This window comes from Cydia strobilella, chromosome 2 (genome assembly GCF_947568885.1).
Source record: "Cydia strobilella chromosome 2, ilCydStro3.1, whole genome shotgun sequence".
Lineage (NCBI taxonomy): Eukaryota > Metazoa > Arthropoda > Insecta > Lepidoptera > Tortricidae > Cydia > Cydia strobilella.
The window spans coordinates 22,250,211-22,271,215 of NC_086042.1; the positions used below are offsets into that span (position 1 = coordinate 22,250,211).

Genomic DNA, 21,005 nt, shown 5'->3' on the forward strand with positions numbered 1-21,005 from the left:
ACAAAAAATATTAAAATGGCCCAAAGATCAATCGTACCTACCGATTTTCATACATACTTTTAACACTATTTGCAGCATTTTACTAAACTTAACTACATACGCAGGACTAAACGTCATCTATGAGAACCTGCCAAATTCTGCACCAAAAGTTAAAGTTTAACCTTTATTTTCTGTGTGTTTGTTTTGTGGTTGTAGTGTTCCTTACTACCGAAAACAGGAGGTATATTTATTAGGTACTCATAACTCATGTAGGACTATGACGATTAGTAAGGTTCATCATGCTAAAATTATTATTATTAATTATCGTATACCTAATTATTTCAGATCTCATAATCACCCACGTAAGCTGAAGGGATGCCCACGCCTGCGTTGCCTGGCCCCGCCTCCCGCCCAGCCTATAAATGCTGGAGTTTCACCGTGGCCGGCTACATTCGAACTTGCCGCACTTTCGCGACTTCCTGTGTTCGAACTTCGAAAAGTTCCCGATTCCGAAAGCTTGTTGGAAGACTTTGAGGTAAGTTGATGTTTTATGAAATGTTTTTTTTTTTTCATTATTGCGCATTAGGGTAGTGCTTTAAAATACATCATTTGGGATTTGGCAGTAATAAAAAAATATATATGAATGAAAAACCGCGATACGTGGTATTTCTATAATTTAGTCGTTTCTATGGGATCGTCTATATCCTAAAAGAATTACGGATGTGCTAGGTTTAAAAACAGTTTTTACGAGTATAGGGCAGAGATATGAACTTTCGGGTAATTTCATGGCTAGAGTAACGGGGGTCACCATTTTATGGTATGTTTTTTTTTAATTAGATGCAAATTAAAGTTGTTTATTTATGTCTAGATAAGTGTTAGTCTTTATCCCTAGATATATTTAGGCACACTTAAATTTCTATCATTATTTAAAGAAGTGGAATAATGTTTTTTTTTTAAATACATTGTTTAGCAGTAGGTAATCTTTTTATCTGCAAGAAGGGAGGTTAATATTCAGCATTTTATTAATAATTTAGATACAGAATTATTTCAGCCATGTAAGAGTTTAGATTGTTTTGTGATTCATTGCATGTTTGAGAAAATACATTTTTTAATACAGTTGCTCAAAAAGTGCTACTTTTCGTGGCTGTTTAGCGTGTGGAAAGTTGGTTTTCGCGAACTAGTGCTTTTAACTTTTCCAATTTTTTTAAATTTGTACTTGTTCCAATTCATGACTACTTATTGATGAGTGTTTATATTAGTTTCCTTTAAACGTCGTAATCAACATAAAAACCTACTGTTAATGTAAGAATACGAAAAATATGCATATTTCATATTTTATTACTTACCTCTTCATCATTATAAGTATTATAACACGTTTATTTTTTAATGTTGAAAAACCGTTCTTAATAAGTTGTCTGAATGAAACGGAACGCCTGTCAAAGAAGAGGCGTATTTTCTTACTGCAAGAATGTTTTAAGTTTCCAAAGGCAACATTCGATATTGTTTTTATAAATAATTATACGATACACAAATAATCGTAAATAACGATATTTAGGTAATAATAGTACAATGTTTTAATATTTACAATTGGTCCTGTCTTACAGAACATACATTTGAAAAAAAAAAAAAACATTGAAGTGGGTTCAATAATAATAACAAAATCTATTCTAGTCGAATAAAAGCTAGAAAAACACCTCTTCATAATGTCAATGTCAATGATGTCACAGAAGTAATAATATAAAGCATTTCGAATTCCATTCCTTAATACTTGATGCTGTTCATATTTTTTCGCAACTGTATTAAAAAACGTCGTTCGATACGCGTGCGGATATGTCATTCTTCAAGTAATGACATACTTTCCGCACTAGCATCGAAATGTACTATTTCATTTCTCATGCTCTGAAAGAGGGTTATCGTTGTTCTTTAGGTGTGCAGAAATTGATATGTCTGCACTAGAGCATTTTACGTTTCAAGTACGATTTGATTTTTTTACGATAAGCAATTGAAATTTGGGTTTGAATGGATTTGTTATACAATTTTCATTCTGATATTTAACTCCTCTTTCCATAAATAACGATACTTTTGCCAAAATGTTAATTGAAAGTACCCTCAAGAAATAGTATAAAAAATTATTAATACTTAGTCATGTTTTAAAGCCTCGGACTATTGGCGCTCTCAGTGCGTTCGAGCGTCAAACTACCTCGGCAGAAATTAGTGCCTTTCATCCCTTGGTTAACAATCTACTATTACAAAGCAAGAATCAGAATAAGAATCAGAATCAGAATCGTTTTAGAATAGACTTGAATTGATTTCCTTTAATCCACCTACGCATCCGAAGCTAAAAAAAAACAAAGTAAGGACTATCTGCTGAATTATTTATTCCAGTGATTAGTTTATGTATTCAGTTATTAATGGCTGCAATTGGGTAGTAATATTGTATAAGCAAGCTGTGAGGAGTCGATATTTTCGATTATCATCAATATCATCATTATTGCGAAGTATTCAAAAATCATGTAATAACGTCAAAAACACATGTAATGTAAACACAGTTTCTATAATGATAATATCCAGAAAGGAAAATGGGGACTACGTTGTTATGGAGAAGTGGTCGTCCCCTTTCCTCGTGTTCGACTTTCAAATTACAATCTCTGAGAAAACTTGTAGTTAGTGTTATAGTGCTGCCTTCAGATCTTATGCTGCTACACTAAAAAGGTCTTAGAAAACCTTCCCTAACTTTTTAATTAACGACGAATTATAGTTGTATATTTTTAGAAAATTTACAGCCAGCGACATCATTGGCTATTTCGTCTATTGCAGACTATTTATGGTGAAACATCCGAGATATACGCTTTTGGTGGCTAAATAGACCGATACGAGACGGACATGGTCTACTACTGAAACGCCATATCGTCGTTTTTGTCTCGTGTCAACGAGTTCAGAGCAGTGTACGGCATCCCGGGTAATCCTTTAAATGCCCGGCAGACGCACTTCCGGCCATACAGGAACTGACAGACGAGTGGTTTCTGAAGCTACATATAAATTTCTATCTGTTGCCACCAGTCTCATCTTTGTATCAGATAAAGTAAATTTCACTTTTTTTCGTAACCGGAAGTGGCCCTTTTTTCGTGCTTTCGGCCAATTCTAAGTTTTTTTACGTTTTTTTCCAAAATTAGCATCACTTTTATGAACGTGTGCCATGGAGCTTATTCTTGTATCTCATGACGTAGTGGATCATACGGTCGCCACCTGTACTATAAGGTAATTTTCGCGTAGCAGTAGGTAGGTACGTGATTTGGTAGCTGTTCTCATTAACCCATAAAAATCCATCCTTATGTGATAGTTTTTTTTCATTTACAAATAAAATCGGAAAGCTGTAGGGAACTTTGCTGTGGAAAACAAGCTTAAAGTTAAATGAACGAGAATGAACTTCGCCAACGAGATTACTTACACGACGACTTAAAATAGGTTGCAAACTACTTATAAAGACACTCTTTACTTAGGTATCAATGTGTAAGTGTGTAGTGTATCTGATCAGCAAATCGCTAAGGAATTTATTTTTCATTTCTCATGCTCATAAAGAGGATCATTGTGGTTCTAAAAGGTGTGCAGAAAATGATACGTTTCTGCATTTTACGTTCCAAGTACGATTTTTTTTTACGATAAGCAAAATACTTTAAAAATACTTTAAATAATACTTTGAAATACTTAACTTCCTTTTGAACTTGTGGACTATAGTTGCAGTATTGGACTATAGTTGGGAGGTTTTACGGAACCTGTAATTATAATCAGAATACGCCTCTAGTCGTATAGTCACCTCATTAGCTGAAGGACTAGACGTTCACTAGTGAAAAGTTTGGCGTGGACTCCGTATTAGTCCATTTTCCTCATAAGAGTCATAAGTAAATTTTTTATTTGCCATATTTAATTAATAGCACAATCGGATTAGGTCTAACCTCGAAATCTCTTCCAAAATTATGAAATTTGGTATGTAATATGTTAATTAATGGTCTCTTTTTTCATGTCCACACTATTTGACATTTGGGGACCTCGAGGAATCGCAGTCATCTTGAAAAATGTGTACCATCCTGGAGAAATTTGCATTTTACTCTAAATCTACGTTCTCTGTGAAAATATGGTGTAAAGCAACATTAAAGCTTATTAAATTCTACACAAAAAAGTCCTAGATCTTTGCGTAAAAAATACATCTTGTTATAGAAAATAATTGCTGAATACAGATTTATCGCTTATACCCTTTCAGGGTATATTCTCTTAATAGGAAACTTGTAGGAATATGAATTCTACTTTTATCTATACATTTGTACACGTTATACCCCAATATCAAAATTTTACTCGATTGCGACTTAAACAGAAAGTAGGGTTATAGGTTTAAATACTAATAATCAGTACACCCTGTACTGATTATCAGTTATCACATCACACAATCCCTGTACTGATTTTAGGGATCCCTGTTTGCGTGTCATAAAATTGGAGCTTCGGGGACCACGGGAATCAAACGCTATCCTGAAAAGTACAAGTCTTTTTTGGTTTTTCTGTTTTTCTCGTAATATCTGGGTTTAATGTGAGTACTGTGTATGGCGAAACAAAAGCTTTCTGTTTAAGTCGCAATCGAGTAAAATGTTGATATTGGGGTATAACGTTTACATATGTATAGACAAAAGTGGAATTCATATTCCTAAAAGTTTCCTATTTAGAGAATATCCCCTAAAAGGATATAGCGCTAAATATGGATTCAGCTGTTATTTTCTATAATAAGATGTACTTTTTTGTGTAAAATTTAATAAGCTTTAATGGTGCCTAACACCATATTTACACAGAGAACGTAGATTTAGAGTAAAACGCAAATTTCTCCAGGATGGTACATATTTTCCAAGATGGCTGCGATTCCTCGAGGTCCCCAAATGTCAAATAGTGTGGACATGAAAAAGAGACCTTTAGTTAACATACATACCAAATTTCATTCAACTTTGAAAGAGATTTCGAGGTTAGACCTAATCCGATTGTGCTTACTTTACTTTGAGTAATTGTGTAATTTACTTTGAGCTTACTGATATTACACGTACTTCCTAATTAAAATTGATTAAGAAAATTAACTAGAAACATTAGTATAACAATATCGAGTTCCTGTGTGTGACGTCAACGTCAATTAAATTTTGGTTACACAACTTACACGTTACTTAAATTACTTCAAATACCTTGGTTGTAACAACGGTCTATCTAACATTGAGAAGCTCACAAATAATATCTCGATATAATTTTGGCATTGAATTGTTAAAAGTTATCATAGCGAAGTTCGTATGGTAAGTAACATATATATCTAGGTTTCAACTCATTAAAACTTATCATACCTATACCTTATACATGAGATAGGTATATGAGGAAGGATGGATATCGGATAGTGATAAATATGAGCTAGACCGCAGACAGTGGTCACTGCACTCAGCCAAAATTTTATATTTGACTGAAATATTTTCTGTCTTGAAAACTAAGAAAACATAGATTTTGGGGCTTTAAAGGCGTGTTTTTATCTTATGTGAGCAAACAGGCAATTCAAGTTTGAAGTACTACGTGGCCTATTATTTCTTTAATAGTTCCACTTACTGATCACTAAATATCCCAAAACTGCATTCTAGAAAAGTTAACTTCTCTGATTGTATCTAAAAAATACACAAAAATAATAATTGGGTTATTTCGTAGAATCTCTACGCTTGAGTACTACACAAGCGTAAAGACTACACAAAAAAAAACTTACCAAAATCGGCAACTTATTTTAATTTTATCAAAAGTATAGAGAATAATAATTATTGTAATATAATTAAGTCCTAATGCTTGGTCTAGGCCCCTTTATTTTGTAAGACGTCGAGAAGTATTCAATGAAATAGCGATAATTTAAATTTACGGCGTAGAGGGCACACAGTTTTGTATACCATATTAGTACCTATACAAAAATATACAAAGAAACATGAAACATACCTTTTCCTTGTATATTCATGTCGCATTAGTAGTTAAATAATCACACGCGAAGACTATTTATCGGTCTAGTCACTAAGGCCCACTTGCACTATTCCACTAACGCGGGGTTAACCGGTTAAACCTGGAGTTACCATGGTTTCCAGTACAATTTGGGTTAACGGTTTAAACAGTTCATGTATAATAACGAGTTCTAAGTTAATTTCGTGAAACGAATTATATTTGCCACTTACAACTCGGTTGGTATAGCAGTTTTTCAACAATCAACTTTATTCGTGTTTTGAACTTGAACATCGAGTGCAACGTGATTCCGCAAAAAAATCGATAAAATAGAAGCAGTCGGAATATTTGTGTATGAAGTGTGTACTCGTAACGTATTAATTTAAGAACCGTTTTTCCTGTCTAGTGCTATTAATGCGCTCAAAACTATTTCAATTTATAGTTTTAAGTTTTGAAATATCTAACAAGATTCAGATCTCTAAATGATATTATTTATTTAGATTTGCATCATCACACAAAAGACTATTACTGATTATCATAAAAATAAAGAAAAAAACAAAAACAGATAAGTAACACTTAAAAAAAAAGGGTTTGAACCCCATCTACGGGACATGTGCCGATCTTGCCTTAAAAACAGAAAAATGCTCATATGTTGAAATTTCAACGTTATTTCCCTGAATAGCAAGCACACTTTTCACTGCTATATTATAAAGAAAGTTACGCGTCATTGACGCGTAACTTGCGCGTCAATGAGTACCAGACGGTCTTACCTTACTTAGCGTGAGAGGACCACCTAGCCGCCGAGTTAAAAAAAAAAATCTTTTTTATAGGTAAGTTTACCTTATTTTGCCAATTTATTATAACAACATCGTAAAGTATAATATTTATTACCCCATAGGATCTTGTCCTTATCCCGATCTTCTCCACATTGACCTTATTCGTATTTTACTTGAATATATCAAAATGAAAAATCGGGCACTGAAATAAGTTCCCGAATCTTTCAAATATTTGTGTTATAAAAGGTTAAAATATGATATAACCGAGCCTATAAAACAATTCTGAGGCATGTACTTCTGGATTTTCTCTGATTATTCATTTCGGCGGCTAACGTATTGATGTGACGATTTGGTTATCATTGATAGCACTATCTAAACCAATATCGCAAGGGTAATATTTGTCACTAGGAACATGTAATTTGGAAGTACAGATTTTTATTGTTTGTGTAATAATTTCATATCATACGCAACCATGTTTCTGTACATTATTTACATTAAACACAACCAATCCACCAAATTTCCTTACATTATTCATGTTTCTCTCCGGTCTTATAATATACTGTTTTTTTATTACATGAAACCGTAAAACGCCATATAACAAGGAGTTGGTAGGCACTTATAACAGCAAAGGGCAGAGCTGGGAGGTAGCGTGGCTACATCAACCCTTATACAGGTTGTCCCTAAAACCAACGCGAAGACCTAAAGGGCTTATAAAACAGCTGATGGGCTACAAGATTAAGTAAATTTACCCGTTATGAAAATCGCATTGTTTTTTGGATATCGGCACTTTTATAAGAATCTGCGGTGTCAGCATGGTTGCATTTTTATCACCTGTCACTGTGCCTGTCACTTTCGCACTTACATACTTGTTACAACGTGACGGGCATGGTGACAGGAGATAAAAATGCTACCGTGCTAAGCCCGCTGGTTATAAAAGGTAATATAAAAGTGCCAATATCTCAAAAACTATGACATTGCCATTAAGGGTAAGTCTTGGCATTGGTTTTAGGGACACCCGATATATTTACACATTTTATTTTCACAAACAATAACCCTTCTGCAGATAGGTCGTTTATTTCATAAAATATGTTTTTTAATTATCTAAGAAATAATTTAGAACGCGTCTGGCAAGGTTAAATACCTAATAATCTGGATTATTTTTTATTACTGTTTATATATTTTATTTTACGTTGTAAATACTATAGATTGCCTCAAGTACATTCTTTGTGCAAAAAATTGTAGGTATATCTTTAAACATATAGATATTTTGTGCCGTGAGTGGCATAAGGGCCTGTTGGAGGGTGCCGTGGGGAAAGACGTTGCCAGGCTAAAGGCTGTTAGGGAACCTGAGTCCGGGGCATGGTTACATGCCTTGCCGACACCACACTTGGGAACCTTACTTGATAATGACACATTACGGATTGCGATTGTACTAAGAATTGGGGGCAAGGTGTGTGAGCCACATCAGTGTAAGTGTGGGGTAATGGTGGAGGCGGATGGACACCACGGGCTCAGCTGCTTGCGGTGTGTGGGTAGGATACCCAGGCACTGTGCCATTAACGATTTAATAAGGCGAGCTTTGGTGTCGGCGAACGTCCCATGCATCATGGAGCCCCAGGGTCTAAGTCGTTTGGACGGTAAGAGACCGGACGGCCTTACGCTTGTTCCTTGGGCGAAGGGCCGCAGCTTACTTTGGGATGCCACGTGTGTGAGTACTTTTGCTCCCACTCATCTCGCGCGCACGGTGAACAAGGCAGGTGCAGCGTCTGAAAGTGCTGCTAGGTTCAAGCACAGCAAGTACGCGAACCTTGAACAGGTGTACGATTTTGTCCCGGTTGCCGTCGAGACGGCTGGGCCTTGGTGTGCCGAGGCCAAAGCCTTTATTAAGGATATAGGGCGACGCTTAAGGGAAAGGGGCGGCGACCCTCGCTCTGGTTCTTACCTCGTCCAAAAGATATCCCTGGCCATTCAGCGAGGTAATGCCGCCAGTATTTTTTGGCACATTTGGTCCGGGGGATAATCAGAGTGGGGGGTAATATTGTATTTGTTGTAATTTAGTTTTACTTTTTTGCATTAATTATTTTTCTTATAATTATAATAAAACCTATTGTTAATTACAATGTTTATGTTTTTATATTTTTATGTTTGTTAGAAATAAATAAAAAATCACTTAATATAAGGGTTCTGAAGTTCTTATGGTATGATAGACGTAATGTGACAAATTTTCAGCTTGCTTGAGGCAATACCTACCCTAAAATGTCTACCAGCTCTCGGACTATAATCATGTTCTCCATAATAAAATCATTGCTGCCACCGTATTCTCGTACAAAGAGTTATGAATTCCAAAAATACATCCTCAATATTAAAACAATAATAAAATAAAGATAAAAGGTTATGCCAGGATAAGCTAAGTCAATCTGCCCCCTGCGAGTTTTGGCTTGTAAGAAGCAAAGTCGAGACTTCTGGAGAGTGCAAAAAGTATTCTTTCAGTTCCCCTATAAAAAATGTATGGGTACTATCCGTTTTTATACTCAGCCAAATTTTTGCTGGGCATACTGGGTTTCAACTCTGGTACGACGTAATTTTGCACTTCTCACTACTGCTTGCCAGTACCCTGCGCGGAGAGTCGGACTGTATCGAGCTGGTGGGGCAACTATGTGAGGGGGCAAGGTAAATAGGCCTCCCTCAACAGGTTTTTTTTCTATAGCAATCGTCTTTAGACATTTTTGCCAGTTTCTTTTTTTTAATTTTCTGTGTAAGTTAGTTAGCAGTGGTTAGTAGTTTAACTATGCTGTTTAACTTGTTTGTAATAAAATTAAAATAAATAAAATAAAAATTAAATACTTATTAGTTCATAAAAATACTAAGTTATCCCTAAATTAGTATGCATAGACTACAAGTTTGTCTAAAGAAAAATCTTGAAAAGTCAGCAGCTGGAAAATATGCTTATGTTTAGATTATTTCTTAGCGAAATTCAATACTAATTGAATGACGCACAACGACCTACTTTTTAGGCGTTTGTCTTGGGAATTCAGTTGAGGGCGGTAAAAATATTGTTTATGTACACTTACGTTCCAGAAAAAGGAAATATGGCCATTAAATTTGAGCCTTATCACAATGGGAATTGTATCAAATTCCTCAGGTTTTTGTTAAGCAATTGTCATTGTGACAAGGTACAAAGGTGTTAATTCGAACGTACAGAACTCTGGTACAGAATTTTTGATGAAACGTAGACAAAAACGTCACACTCAGTACCAAAGTTTTAGGTGTACATAATTTTATCGTTTTAGGGTTTCGTAGTACCTAACTATCCCTTATAGTTTCAACATGTCCGTCTATATGTCTGTCCTCGGCTTAGGTTACTGGCCGTTAGTGCTAGAAAGGCGCAATTTGGCAGGGGTATATAAATCAACCACACCCACAAAGTTGTAAAATAAAAACAACTGGAAAAAATAAGTGTTTTAAGGGGCCCACTGATTATCAGTCCGCCGGACCGGACGATATCAGCCTGTCAGTTAAAACAAAAATTTGACAGTTCCGAACAACTGACAGGCCGATTTCGTCCGGCGGACTGGTAATCAGTGGCCCCTTTAGGGTGGCTACCCTACAGGTATATAAGGTGGGGATGGTTTTTAGGGTTCCATACCTAAAGGGTAAAAGCGGGACCCTATTACTAAGACTCCGCTGTCCGTCTGTATGTCCATCTGTCTGTCACCAGGCTGTATCTCATGAACCGTGATAGCTAGACAGTTGTCACAGATGATGTATTTCTGTTGCCGCTATTACAAGAAAATACTAAAAAGTACTGAACCCTCGGTGGGCGAGTCAGACTCGTACTTGTCAGGTTTTTATTTCACCACACCAGCTGGTAAAGGCTCTCTTGATTGTTCAAAAACTGATAAGAAATTTGCATTATATCCACATGTGGGGCAAAGTAATCTGATGCAAATTTTGAGTTGATATCTGATGTTAGCTAATAGAATTGTCTTTTAAGTGATGATTTTGAATGATAAATATGGTGTGAGTATAGTAATACGAGTGGTTAAAAAACTACTTTGCCCCCTTGTAAAACAGGAAAGAAACTTGTAGTGAAAACACGTACAACGTACAAGTGCTGTGAAGGTACTTTGTTTTGCACTAATAGCCCCCCCCCCCCCATAAGGCAGCTTATTGTTACGGACGGGTAACTACGGAACCCTGAGCATGGCTTGACATGGTCTTAGCTGGAAGACTTCGCTGTTCGTCTGTCTGTCACTAGGCTATATCTCATGACCCGTGATAGCTAGACAGTTGAAATTTTCACAGATGATGTATTTCTGTTGCCGCTATAACAACAAATACAATACATAAAATAAATATTTAAGTATCATACAACAAACGTGATTTTTTGCCGTTTTTTGCGTAGTGGTACGGGACCCTTCGTGCGCGAGTCCGATTCGCACTTGGCCGGTTTTTTATATGTAGGAAATTAGTGATCTAAGCATTCGTACGTCATATCAAAAAATCTAATGGCCAAATTAAATTAATTTTTATAATTAAACATATTTTTAGGTATAGTATTTATGTAGAAATTTTACTTCGCTCAAAAGTTACGTTTTTTTCTGTTTATTTCTCACTGCACCTACCTTGACGCTTTTCTGTTTTGCCCTATGGTTGACTGGTAGAGAACGCCTATTATGGCATTAAGCTCGCCTGTTGTTCTCTGTTTTTATGTGCAAAAAAGCTTAAAATAAATAAATAAACTAAATTGCAACATAGTCGGTTTTCATAATTATTTTGTTTTTACTTCTAATATTATGAAAGAAAAGTTAACATTTAATTTAGAATTAATATTAATAGGTTTTCCCTTAATTTTCATTTTCTCCTATTGCACACAGCTGTAAATATGTTAAAAGCCTTCAAATTTACATACACCGCAAAGGTCTAAATAGCACGGCAAGAGCAAATTTAACGATCACTGAGAACGAATATTTAGTGGTTGACGAGGGTGTAGGAAAAGCGTTTCAACATTAATGAAAACACGTATCTTAAGCAAAATGCAATCGAGTCAGGTTGGATTATCTTCATAAGAAGTATAAGGTTTCAACACGTGGCGAGATTTTACACACACATAGACATACTTAGGTGTGTTGGGGATATTAAGAAAATATTTAGGTAGGTACAAATAAAACACCAACTTCTTTGAAAATAGTTAACAACTGTGTTGGAGTGGCTTTACCCCGAATTGCTATCAAGCGAGATAAGAGAAGAAATTAAATTCATTTTAAGCGCTAAAAATGAACGGAAATATAATCCTTTGTGCACTTTGCTATCAGCTCGTATGTAAGATCAAAGGGCATTTTTGCTTTGACTAAAGGCGTTGCCGACGCCTTGTTACAGGTATATTGACGCCAGGATCAGTGTCGGGGTCGGGTGTCAAAAAGAGTCAAAAAATGCAAAACTATCAACGTCTGGTGTCAAATTAAGGAAATAAATACTATATAAAATATCAGCAATGTAATGTAAAAAAATCCAATAAATATAAATTATTTTGCCTAGTAGGCCTTCAGGGTTCTTTAGCAAGTCATTCAGCCCGATTGGAACTTTAAGATACGTCAAATATTAGGTCTAGAAACGATATGAGATGTGTCAGTGTCAAAAGTGACGTTTTTGTTTGATCGTATTATTTACAATGACATCATTAAGCCATAAGCCCATGGAGACTATATAAAGGAGTCAAATCTCTATGTATGAAAAGTGTCCATCAAAAAACAGTAATTAGGCGGCGCCACCATACACCGAAATACTACCAAAAACAACCTACGTAATTTGGTCGGGTTATTTGTTGCCTTATATGGTTCATGTTATACTCATGTCCCAGAGCCTAACTAGCGCCACCGGAGAGATTAGGAACTATTATTTAAAGCTGAAAGCGGTCACTTTTGCATCAATTCTGCCATAAAAGATTGGCATCCTTTCTATACCATCCATACATAAGCCAAAGAATTAGACATACATATATCTACTTATATACATAATACGTTCGAAAAACACATAGCTTTTTGAAAACCATACTGCCGTTTCTAACAAGGTCACTATTTGAATAGATCTTAATTTTTTATAGTGTCAATGTGGTCTTCGTGACAATTTCTAGAGCTGCAGAGGATAATGGTAATGTGCATACAGCCCAGTTTTCTCTCCTACTTGGCCCTTTTTGCTACGGTGACGACGACTATTAATATCAACTTCATCATTTCTTACACCTTTCATCATTTATTGAACTGTTTGTTTGATAGCGCTTTCCTTATCTTAATGACCAACAACTCCTCTGGAATTATGTGTTTAGTAGGCTTTGAAAGAGTCTGTTTAAATAATAAACAGGCTAATTGTCTTGCAAATTCAAAGAATGTTGTTGGTAAACAGACACAGCCTGCTTTTATAAAGAGCTTCTTTTTATTTTGCCTGCCTGGCGGAGCTTTCTTACTCAGAAAGTGTATTGTAAAGAAACTATGACCTGATGCGTTTACTCTATATTTATAATGAAAATAACATAAAAAACTTCAATAGCGGGAGAGCTGTGTGAATTCCTGGTGTTGGTATTTCTCATACCTACGTACGGTAAAGAAGTAACAAACAGAACTTAAAACTGGTATTTTTCCAAATTATATAATCTTTGTATAAAACTTATACAATAATCGTGAAAAGCCACTTACAGTTCAGCTTCCTACTGCAATATTAAAAGATTATAATTATTATCTCAAAAAATAGAAAAGGTCGCATTTGTTTATTTTTAACCTACTTCAATTTCATAGAAGAAAAGGGGGTTCTGGATTCGGTTGTGGCTATTTTTTTTCGTCGAATGTGCTCAACAAGCAAAAATCGACTTCATGATGACATCATTTGTCATCCGTGTAAAGCTTGTTAGTAAAATAGTACATTTCGATGCTAGTGCGGAAAGTATGTCATTACTCCATGAGTACCGAGATATCTTGGGCAAGACTCGGGACGAGTGAAGAATGACATTTCCGCACGTGTATCGAACGACGTTTTTTAATACAGTTGCGAAAAAATAAGAAAAGCAACAAGTAAGGAATGGAATTGGAATTCGAATCTTTTATATTATTAATTCTGTGACATCATTGACATTGACATTATGAAGAGGTGTTTTTCTAGCTTTTATTCGACTAGAATATTTTTTTATTGAACCCACTTCAATGAGTTTTTTTTCAAATGCATGTTCTATAAGACAGAAACAATTGTAAATATTAAAACATTGTACTAATATTACCTAAATATCATTATTTACTATTATTTGTGTATCGTATATTTATAAAAACAATATCGAATGTTGCCTTTGGAAACATAAAACATTCTTGCAGTAAGAAAATACGCCTCTTCTTTGACAGGCGTTCCGTTCCATTCAGACAACTTATTAAGAACGGTTTTTCAACATTAAAAAATAAACGTACAATAATACTTATAATGATGAAGAGGTAAGTAATAAAATATGAAATATGCATATTTTTCGTATTCTTACATTAACAGTAGGTTTTTATGTTGATTACGACGTTTAAAGGGAACTAATATTAACACTCATCAATAAGTAGTCATGAATTGGAACAAGGATAAATTTAAAAAATTTGGAAAAGTAAAAAGCACTAGTTCGCGAAAACCAACTTTCCGCACGCTAAACAGCCACGAAAAGTAGCACTTTTTGAGCAACTGTATTAAAAAAGAATTTTTTTTACTACTTTGGGTAAAACAAGCAGAATTTTACATTAGTGTTAACAACGCGTAACTTTATAGCTATACTCGTGGATAATAATTGTAAACATAGTTTATTGGGAAATATATGGCTTTAAGCTGAACAACTCTTTTTGTAGAAAAGAGCTTCGTTGGTTTCTACACGGTATTTGTTAGGGCCACTTGCACCATTCCACTAACCCGGGGTTAACCGGTTAAACCTGGAGTTACCATGGTTACCTGTACAATTTGACACTGGGTTAACGGTTTAACCGCTTAACCCCGGGTTAGTGGAATGGTGCAAGTGGCCCTTAGATATTTAAAATTAAATTCTTTCCTTTTTACGCCCTTAAATTAAATCACAAGAAATCGTCCTTGCGAGAATTGCGTAAATTATTACTTAGTGTCATAATATACTTTACTTTACTTCGATCGACGAGAATCAATATGTTAACTAGACCCAATAGCTATACCAAGCTAAACACTCCTGTGTCTCTTTTCATCATGTCACTCTTCAATCATGAAACTTTTTATCCCATGAATACTTTAAGGCTAAAGTCAAACCAGCCAAAGCTGTAACTCACACAATTTCAATGGACTGTGGACAGTAAGTATTTTATAGCACAATAAATATTGAGCCGTTCTGTAATCGGCTACAAGTTGAAAGTCAATTTGCCTTTCAATTAGGTAACTACGTCGTGCACATTTCAAATTATCATGATATGGATACAAACAGGGTGATTTTGTTATGTATAACCATATTCTTGGAGGCCAATATATTATACTGAATAACTTTTACTTTGGGCTAACGTTTCGTCGATGTTTTTTTAAAACCTAGACGGACCTAGTTAGTTTTAATTATCTTTGATTTTAAATGGCATTTAAGATGTTCCTTTTAAAAAGTACAGTTAAAGGGAGCGCATATACCTAACTTTCGAACTATATAACCGTGCCTATACTCACTAACTCATGTGGCTACAAAGAGTGTTTTTGTTATATGTTATATGTATATCTGACCATATTCCGATGGGTAAAAATGAAGTACATATATGCAGAACAACAATTTTACTATGGGATCAACCTTGAAATCGCAAAAAACAGTTCTCTACTGTTTTATTTAACTGTCCTTTTTGAAAGGAACATCATTTGAATTAAATATTAAGCGCTTGTTTCAAATGCCATTTAAAATTAAAGATAATAAATAAAGCAAACTAAGTCCGCTTTATACTAAAGTTAGGCAGCCTTATCTAGGATATTGCTCTACATTTACGTACAGTTCTTACGGTTTATCTTTAATTAAAAAATAATTTACGTACCTATAACCTGCGTTATGTGATTTGTGTGTAAACGTACGGTAGTTTTTAGGGTTCCGTACCCAAAGGGTAAAAACGGGACCCTATTACTAAGACTCCGCTGTCTGTCTGTCTGTCTGTCCGTCTGTCACCAGGCTGTATCTCATGAACCGTGACAGCTAGACATTTGAAATTTTTACAGATGATATATTTCTGTTGCCGCTATAACAACAAGTGCTAAAAACAGAATAAAATTAATATTTAAGTGGGGCTCCCATACAACAAACGTGATTTTTTGCCGTTTTTTGCGTAATGGTCAGGACCCTTCGTGCACGAGTCCGACTCGCACTTGGCCGATTTTATATATTTTTTTAATATTGTGCATAAATTGGTCCCACTATTTTTTCCAATAAAACAATTATAAATGTCCGAAAAGTAACCGAAACATATAAAGCAGAAAAAAACTAAATTTGGTAGTTGTATTACGTAAGCTGAATTTATAATCTTATGTTCAACCAAAAATTTCTCGTAACACTTGTCGACCTTTGCTAAGCTTCTTTAAACAGTAAATATATTAAATATTTATTAAACTGAAGATTCTAACATCTTTTTTGCTGTCAGACGCGACACCCAAAGTGGCCGGAGAGTAAATGACAACAACGACACAAGGTCTTAGCAGTAGGTAACTTAATAAAATATACACTATAACTCCATTAGTTTAAGTGTGATTAATCAAAGTTTAATACAAGTAACAACATTATAGTGGCTTAATGGCTTACACAATGGAACCTTATATCAAATTAGTCACATGATCAATATGATAATCCTAATAAAAAAAAATAACAGTACTTACTCAGTTTTTTTTTAACATGTACTTAATCATTCAAAAGCTTCGACCTGCTACAGCTAGAGATACCTATTGAAACGGTTTAGCCATAGCATGCAAAATCAATAGATAGGGGTGGATTTGTTTCCGTTTTTAATCCTGTCCAATCACTTAGATAGGTTTGGAAGTGAGCTAATACAACAACTACAACACAACAATTCGTATTCCGCTTAAATTCACTGTATAAAGTAACATTTTTTAATAGTAATGTAATGTGCATTAAAACGCGTTAGCTTACCAAACACTAGGGAATATGATGAATAAAACCGTAAGTCCTTCTGGCTCATACAACTTCTGAACTTTGACACGTAGACAAGGTTGTAAATTACAAACACTCTTTAGTTTATAACTGACTTTAATACATTTTTGTTTTATTTAAGCAAATACAGATTCACAAATGTTGAATGAGTATTGCTGACTAGGTACGTAGGTACACCATTTTATCATCATTTGTTATTCCACTAACAAAGAAGGCAAGACAATATTCTACGGGCGTGTGTACATAATGTAATATCCGTATGTATATTTCTCTAACTCTTCGGCACGTTCTGCGGTTTTAACAGCTGATTTTTAATGTATCAAGTCGCGTTAGATTAGTATTAGCTATAAGAGTGACACATGTGGGAGAATCATGCTTAATTACTAAATAATTTAATAACACTTATTATGAAATAAACAGAACATGCTGAACAAGAACTTCGCCATCGCTGTGGCCGTGGTACTGGCGTGCGTGTGCCTGGCCGAGGCGCGCGAGGAGAGTCCTCACGACATGGCGGATGCTCTGCGCATGCTGCAGGAGCTGGACCGCTACTACACTCAGGCTGCCAGACCGAGGTATGTTGACCACTTTGAAAATACGTAACACGTTTATATATTATATATATCGTTGTCGGAGTGCCCATAACACAAGGCTCTTTCCGTAAAACTGTTTGAGGCATATGGAGCCTTGAAATACCTATTTCATATGAAGGCCTAAGACTGATAATTATTTAGCCAACGAAACATTCCTATTCCTACAAAGGTTAGGTAAAGATAAAATACCAAAAATTAAAAGTGTTTGTAGAGAATAGGCCCGTCAACGAAGTCGTATCTGGGGGCACGATAGTGCCCCCGCCAAGACGAGCAAAGCGAAGCGCTTCGTCGTTTTTTGAACCCTCATAACCTGGGGTCTAGGTTATACCAGATAAACCAAATTCAGTCAATAGTGAACTTGTTAAGCAAAAAAATTTTTAATTGCATAGCTCTTATACTTTAGATTTTATTCATATCTTAAAAACCCCGATTTCATTACTGACTGACTCACTCACTGATGATCATCAAAACCTTTAGGGTATGTCCTGTCCTGAAATTTGGTATGTAAGATAGTCTTAGTACACAAACACGACCGGACTGGCCTAGTGACCTAGTGACCCTGCCTGTGAAGCCGATGGTCCTGGGTTCGAATCCCGGTAAGGGCATTTATTTGTGTGATGAGCACAGATATTTGTTCCTGAGTCATGGGTGTTTTCTATGTATTTAAGTATTTATATATTATATATATCGTTGTCGGAGTGCCCATAACACAAGCCTCTTTGGGCTTACCGTGGAGCTATTTATTTATTTATTTACTTAAACAACAAAAAAAAATCAAAAACTTGAATTTTTTTGGCCCCTAAGGGGGTGTAAAGGGGGGTGGAATTTTGTGGGGGTGGTATAGGAAATCAATAACCGCTTAACCGATTTAGTTGAAATTCGGTATGTTGATAGTTTTTGTAATGGGGAAGGATATAGATAGATAGATGGATAGATATAGTTATTTACGATACAGGTGCGGAAAAGAGGAAATTCGAAACGAGTGGCGATAAATTAAAACACGACCGCTGGGAGTGTTTTAAATCGACACGAGTTGCGAATTACCTATTCGCACGTGTATCGTACAACGTTTTACAGCACATATGGCCCTTTAAACTTTCGACATATGCACAAAAAGTGCACTTTACGCACTAGTGTGAGAAAGTATCACCATATGTAAAATAATTTATTTGGCAGCTGCATTTATACACAATATGAATTTACAAACACATGAGAAAAAAAACAAAATAATTACAATAAGTTATAACATTTTACAAACTCATCAGAAAAAAAAAATTAATAACACTATAACGAAAATAAAATTATAACGAAAATACCATAATAAAAATGAGACAGAAATGGTGTAAAATTATGTACAAACTGTGTGCGTTGCAGCAGGACAAAAGGGTCACGGCTCAGTGATACGCTTCGCTCTTTGGAGCAAAGCACTGATTTTCTGCCGGAACCCAGGTCACAACAGATAATATAATATATACGATGTACTTACGTAAGCGGAATGAAATGTACTGTGTATAGTGTGATTATATGTGCATGTCGTGTGATAATTACTTGATTAAATATTAAGACAGTAGGTAAATGACCCGTGTGTAGTGTACCGTGTGTAAGTCTCCTAGTTGTGTGACATCAGCCCCACCATGTTATATCCTACAATCTGCAACCAAATAGCCGAATGGAATCCCAGCGGTCTGTTTTTCAAGGAGTATTTTTTTAAAGTGACTTTTAAATGTCTTTTTAGATTTAAGCTATCTTAAAGGCGGAGGGATATCATTCCAGCATTTGGTCGCAAGAAAACGGATACAACCGGTAAAGGCAATCGTCCTATGAGGATGTACTTCTAAAATGCAACGTCGAGTAGATCTTGTGGCGGGTTGATTATGAAAAGAAGAAATATTTATTTCAGAATAAATATATTCGGGTGACTTGCAATTTATAACGCCAAAGAGAAGACAAGCAAGGTGTAAATGTCTAAGCTGTAAATATAGAATAGTTTTTAACCGCAAAATCACCCCATAAGCGAGAAAAGGGAGTGGAAAAGAGCATTAGGGGGGAAAGGGGCTTGAAGTTTGTATGGGGAATCAGTAAAAAGCAGATTGTATAAAAGATGCCCCCAGATACGTATTTCAGGATTTTTAATAGTAAATTACCCCCAACCCTTTAAATTAGGAGATGGGAGATTGACATAAGCAACTTACGAAAAGAAGTGAAATCCCACCAAAAACATTTTCATGTAAAATATTACCAAGACTAAACCATAAGGATCGCACTGTCAAAAAGTTATTAGATCGCTTGTAGAGCCAAGTTTCTAACTCTACAAGCCCTAACTTCACAAACTCTACACCTTAGTCAAAATATGTAGCTTGGCCGTTTCGTTACTACAAGAACTATTATTGTATGATAAAATATAATGAATAGTGAATTTACGAAGTTATATAAATAACGCATATAAGTAAATGGAAATAATACAATAAAAAATTTAATTTGACATTTGAAGTTGATGAAAGCATGACGAGTATAGTCTGGCACACATATATTTGGCTGCAGATTTGACTTTGACGAACTCTATTCTTTAACCTTTTCGACGCCGTGGCAACAGTGAACGGAAATGTTCACTGACGTAGGTATATGTTTAGTTGTGGTCTGTGACGGATTAATCCGTCTTCGTCCAGCGAAAATTAGTTATGCCGTTAACAAAGTGTTGGACCTACTGTACGTATATATCCGTCATTGGCACTAAAAAGGTTAATCCATACTTATATTATAAATGCCGAAATAATTTTGCATGCACAAGGCGCATGTTACTTCCATACTTAGCACCAGAAAACTGTAGTTCGCTTGTAGTAGGTATTTTTATTAAAAGGCATAAGAGGTATCTGTTCTTAAACAGAAAATAATGATTCAGATCGGAATATGTGATAAGCAATGATCTGTAAACAGTTAACATATCTACATCCGAACATAACATTCTTCTTTATTCGATATCGACTATGATAGGGTATGAGCCTTTACTCCAATGACACGCAATACCGAAAAATAATTATCTAATAAATAAATCATAAGAGCGTCTTCAATCTCCTAATTTTCCGGGAATATCCGTACACAAGTAGTAAAACATAACAAGTTTGTAAATATAGGTACTATACTTCCACGATCAATAATTTAGCTATTTAGCGAAATCATCCCATATTTATATTATGATTAATAAAAACAGCCTAGTTTCGGAAATTTAGCCTATTCAACATACTAGTCACATTGCTATTGTTATATTGATAATACTGATTTTATATACAATAACGTGAAAATTTACTAAGATAGTTATTCCTTGAGTTTTTTCTTTCGGCGGGAAGCATTTTTGTATTGTCCTGTCTGTATGATTCGAAAACATTTGAATGCACTTCAATGGCGATTGCAGGCAATTTAAAATATGTCACTCCTGTTCATTAGGGCGTGTGTCACGGCAAAGGGGAAGGCAAAGCCGGTTGTCCAGCAGCAAATTACAGTACCGAGGACAAT

General features: G+C 35.3%; 1 protein-coding gene across 2 annotated transcripts in view; it reads left to right on the forward strand.

The window, feature by feature from the left end:
• Positions 1-253: 253 nt before the first annotated feature.
• LOC134754331 (uncharacterized) overlaps positions 254-21,005 on the forward strand; it is a 41,329-nt gene continuing 20,577 nt past the window's right edge. For both annotated transcript variants that reach the window (XM_063690602.1, XM_063690611.1), the window contains exons 1-2: positions 254-514; positions 17,323-17,477. In XM_063690602.1, the coding sequence (XP_063546672.1) occupies positions 257-514; positions 17,323-17,477 (413 nt within the window). In that variant the 5' untranslated portion in view covers positions 254-256. The remainder of the gene's footprint in view (positions 515-17,322; positions 17,478-21,005) is intronic.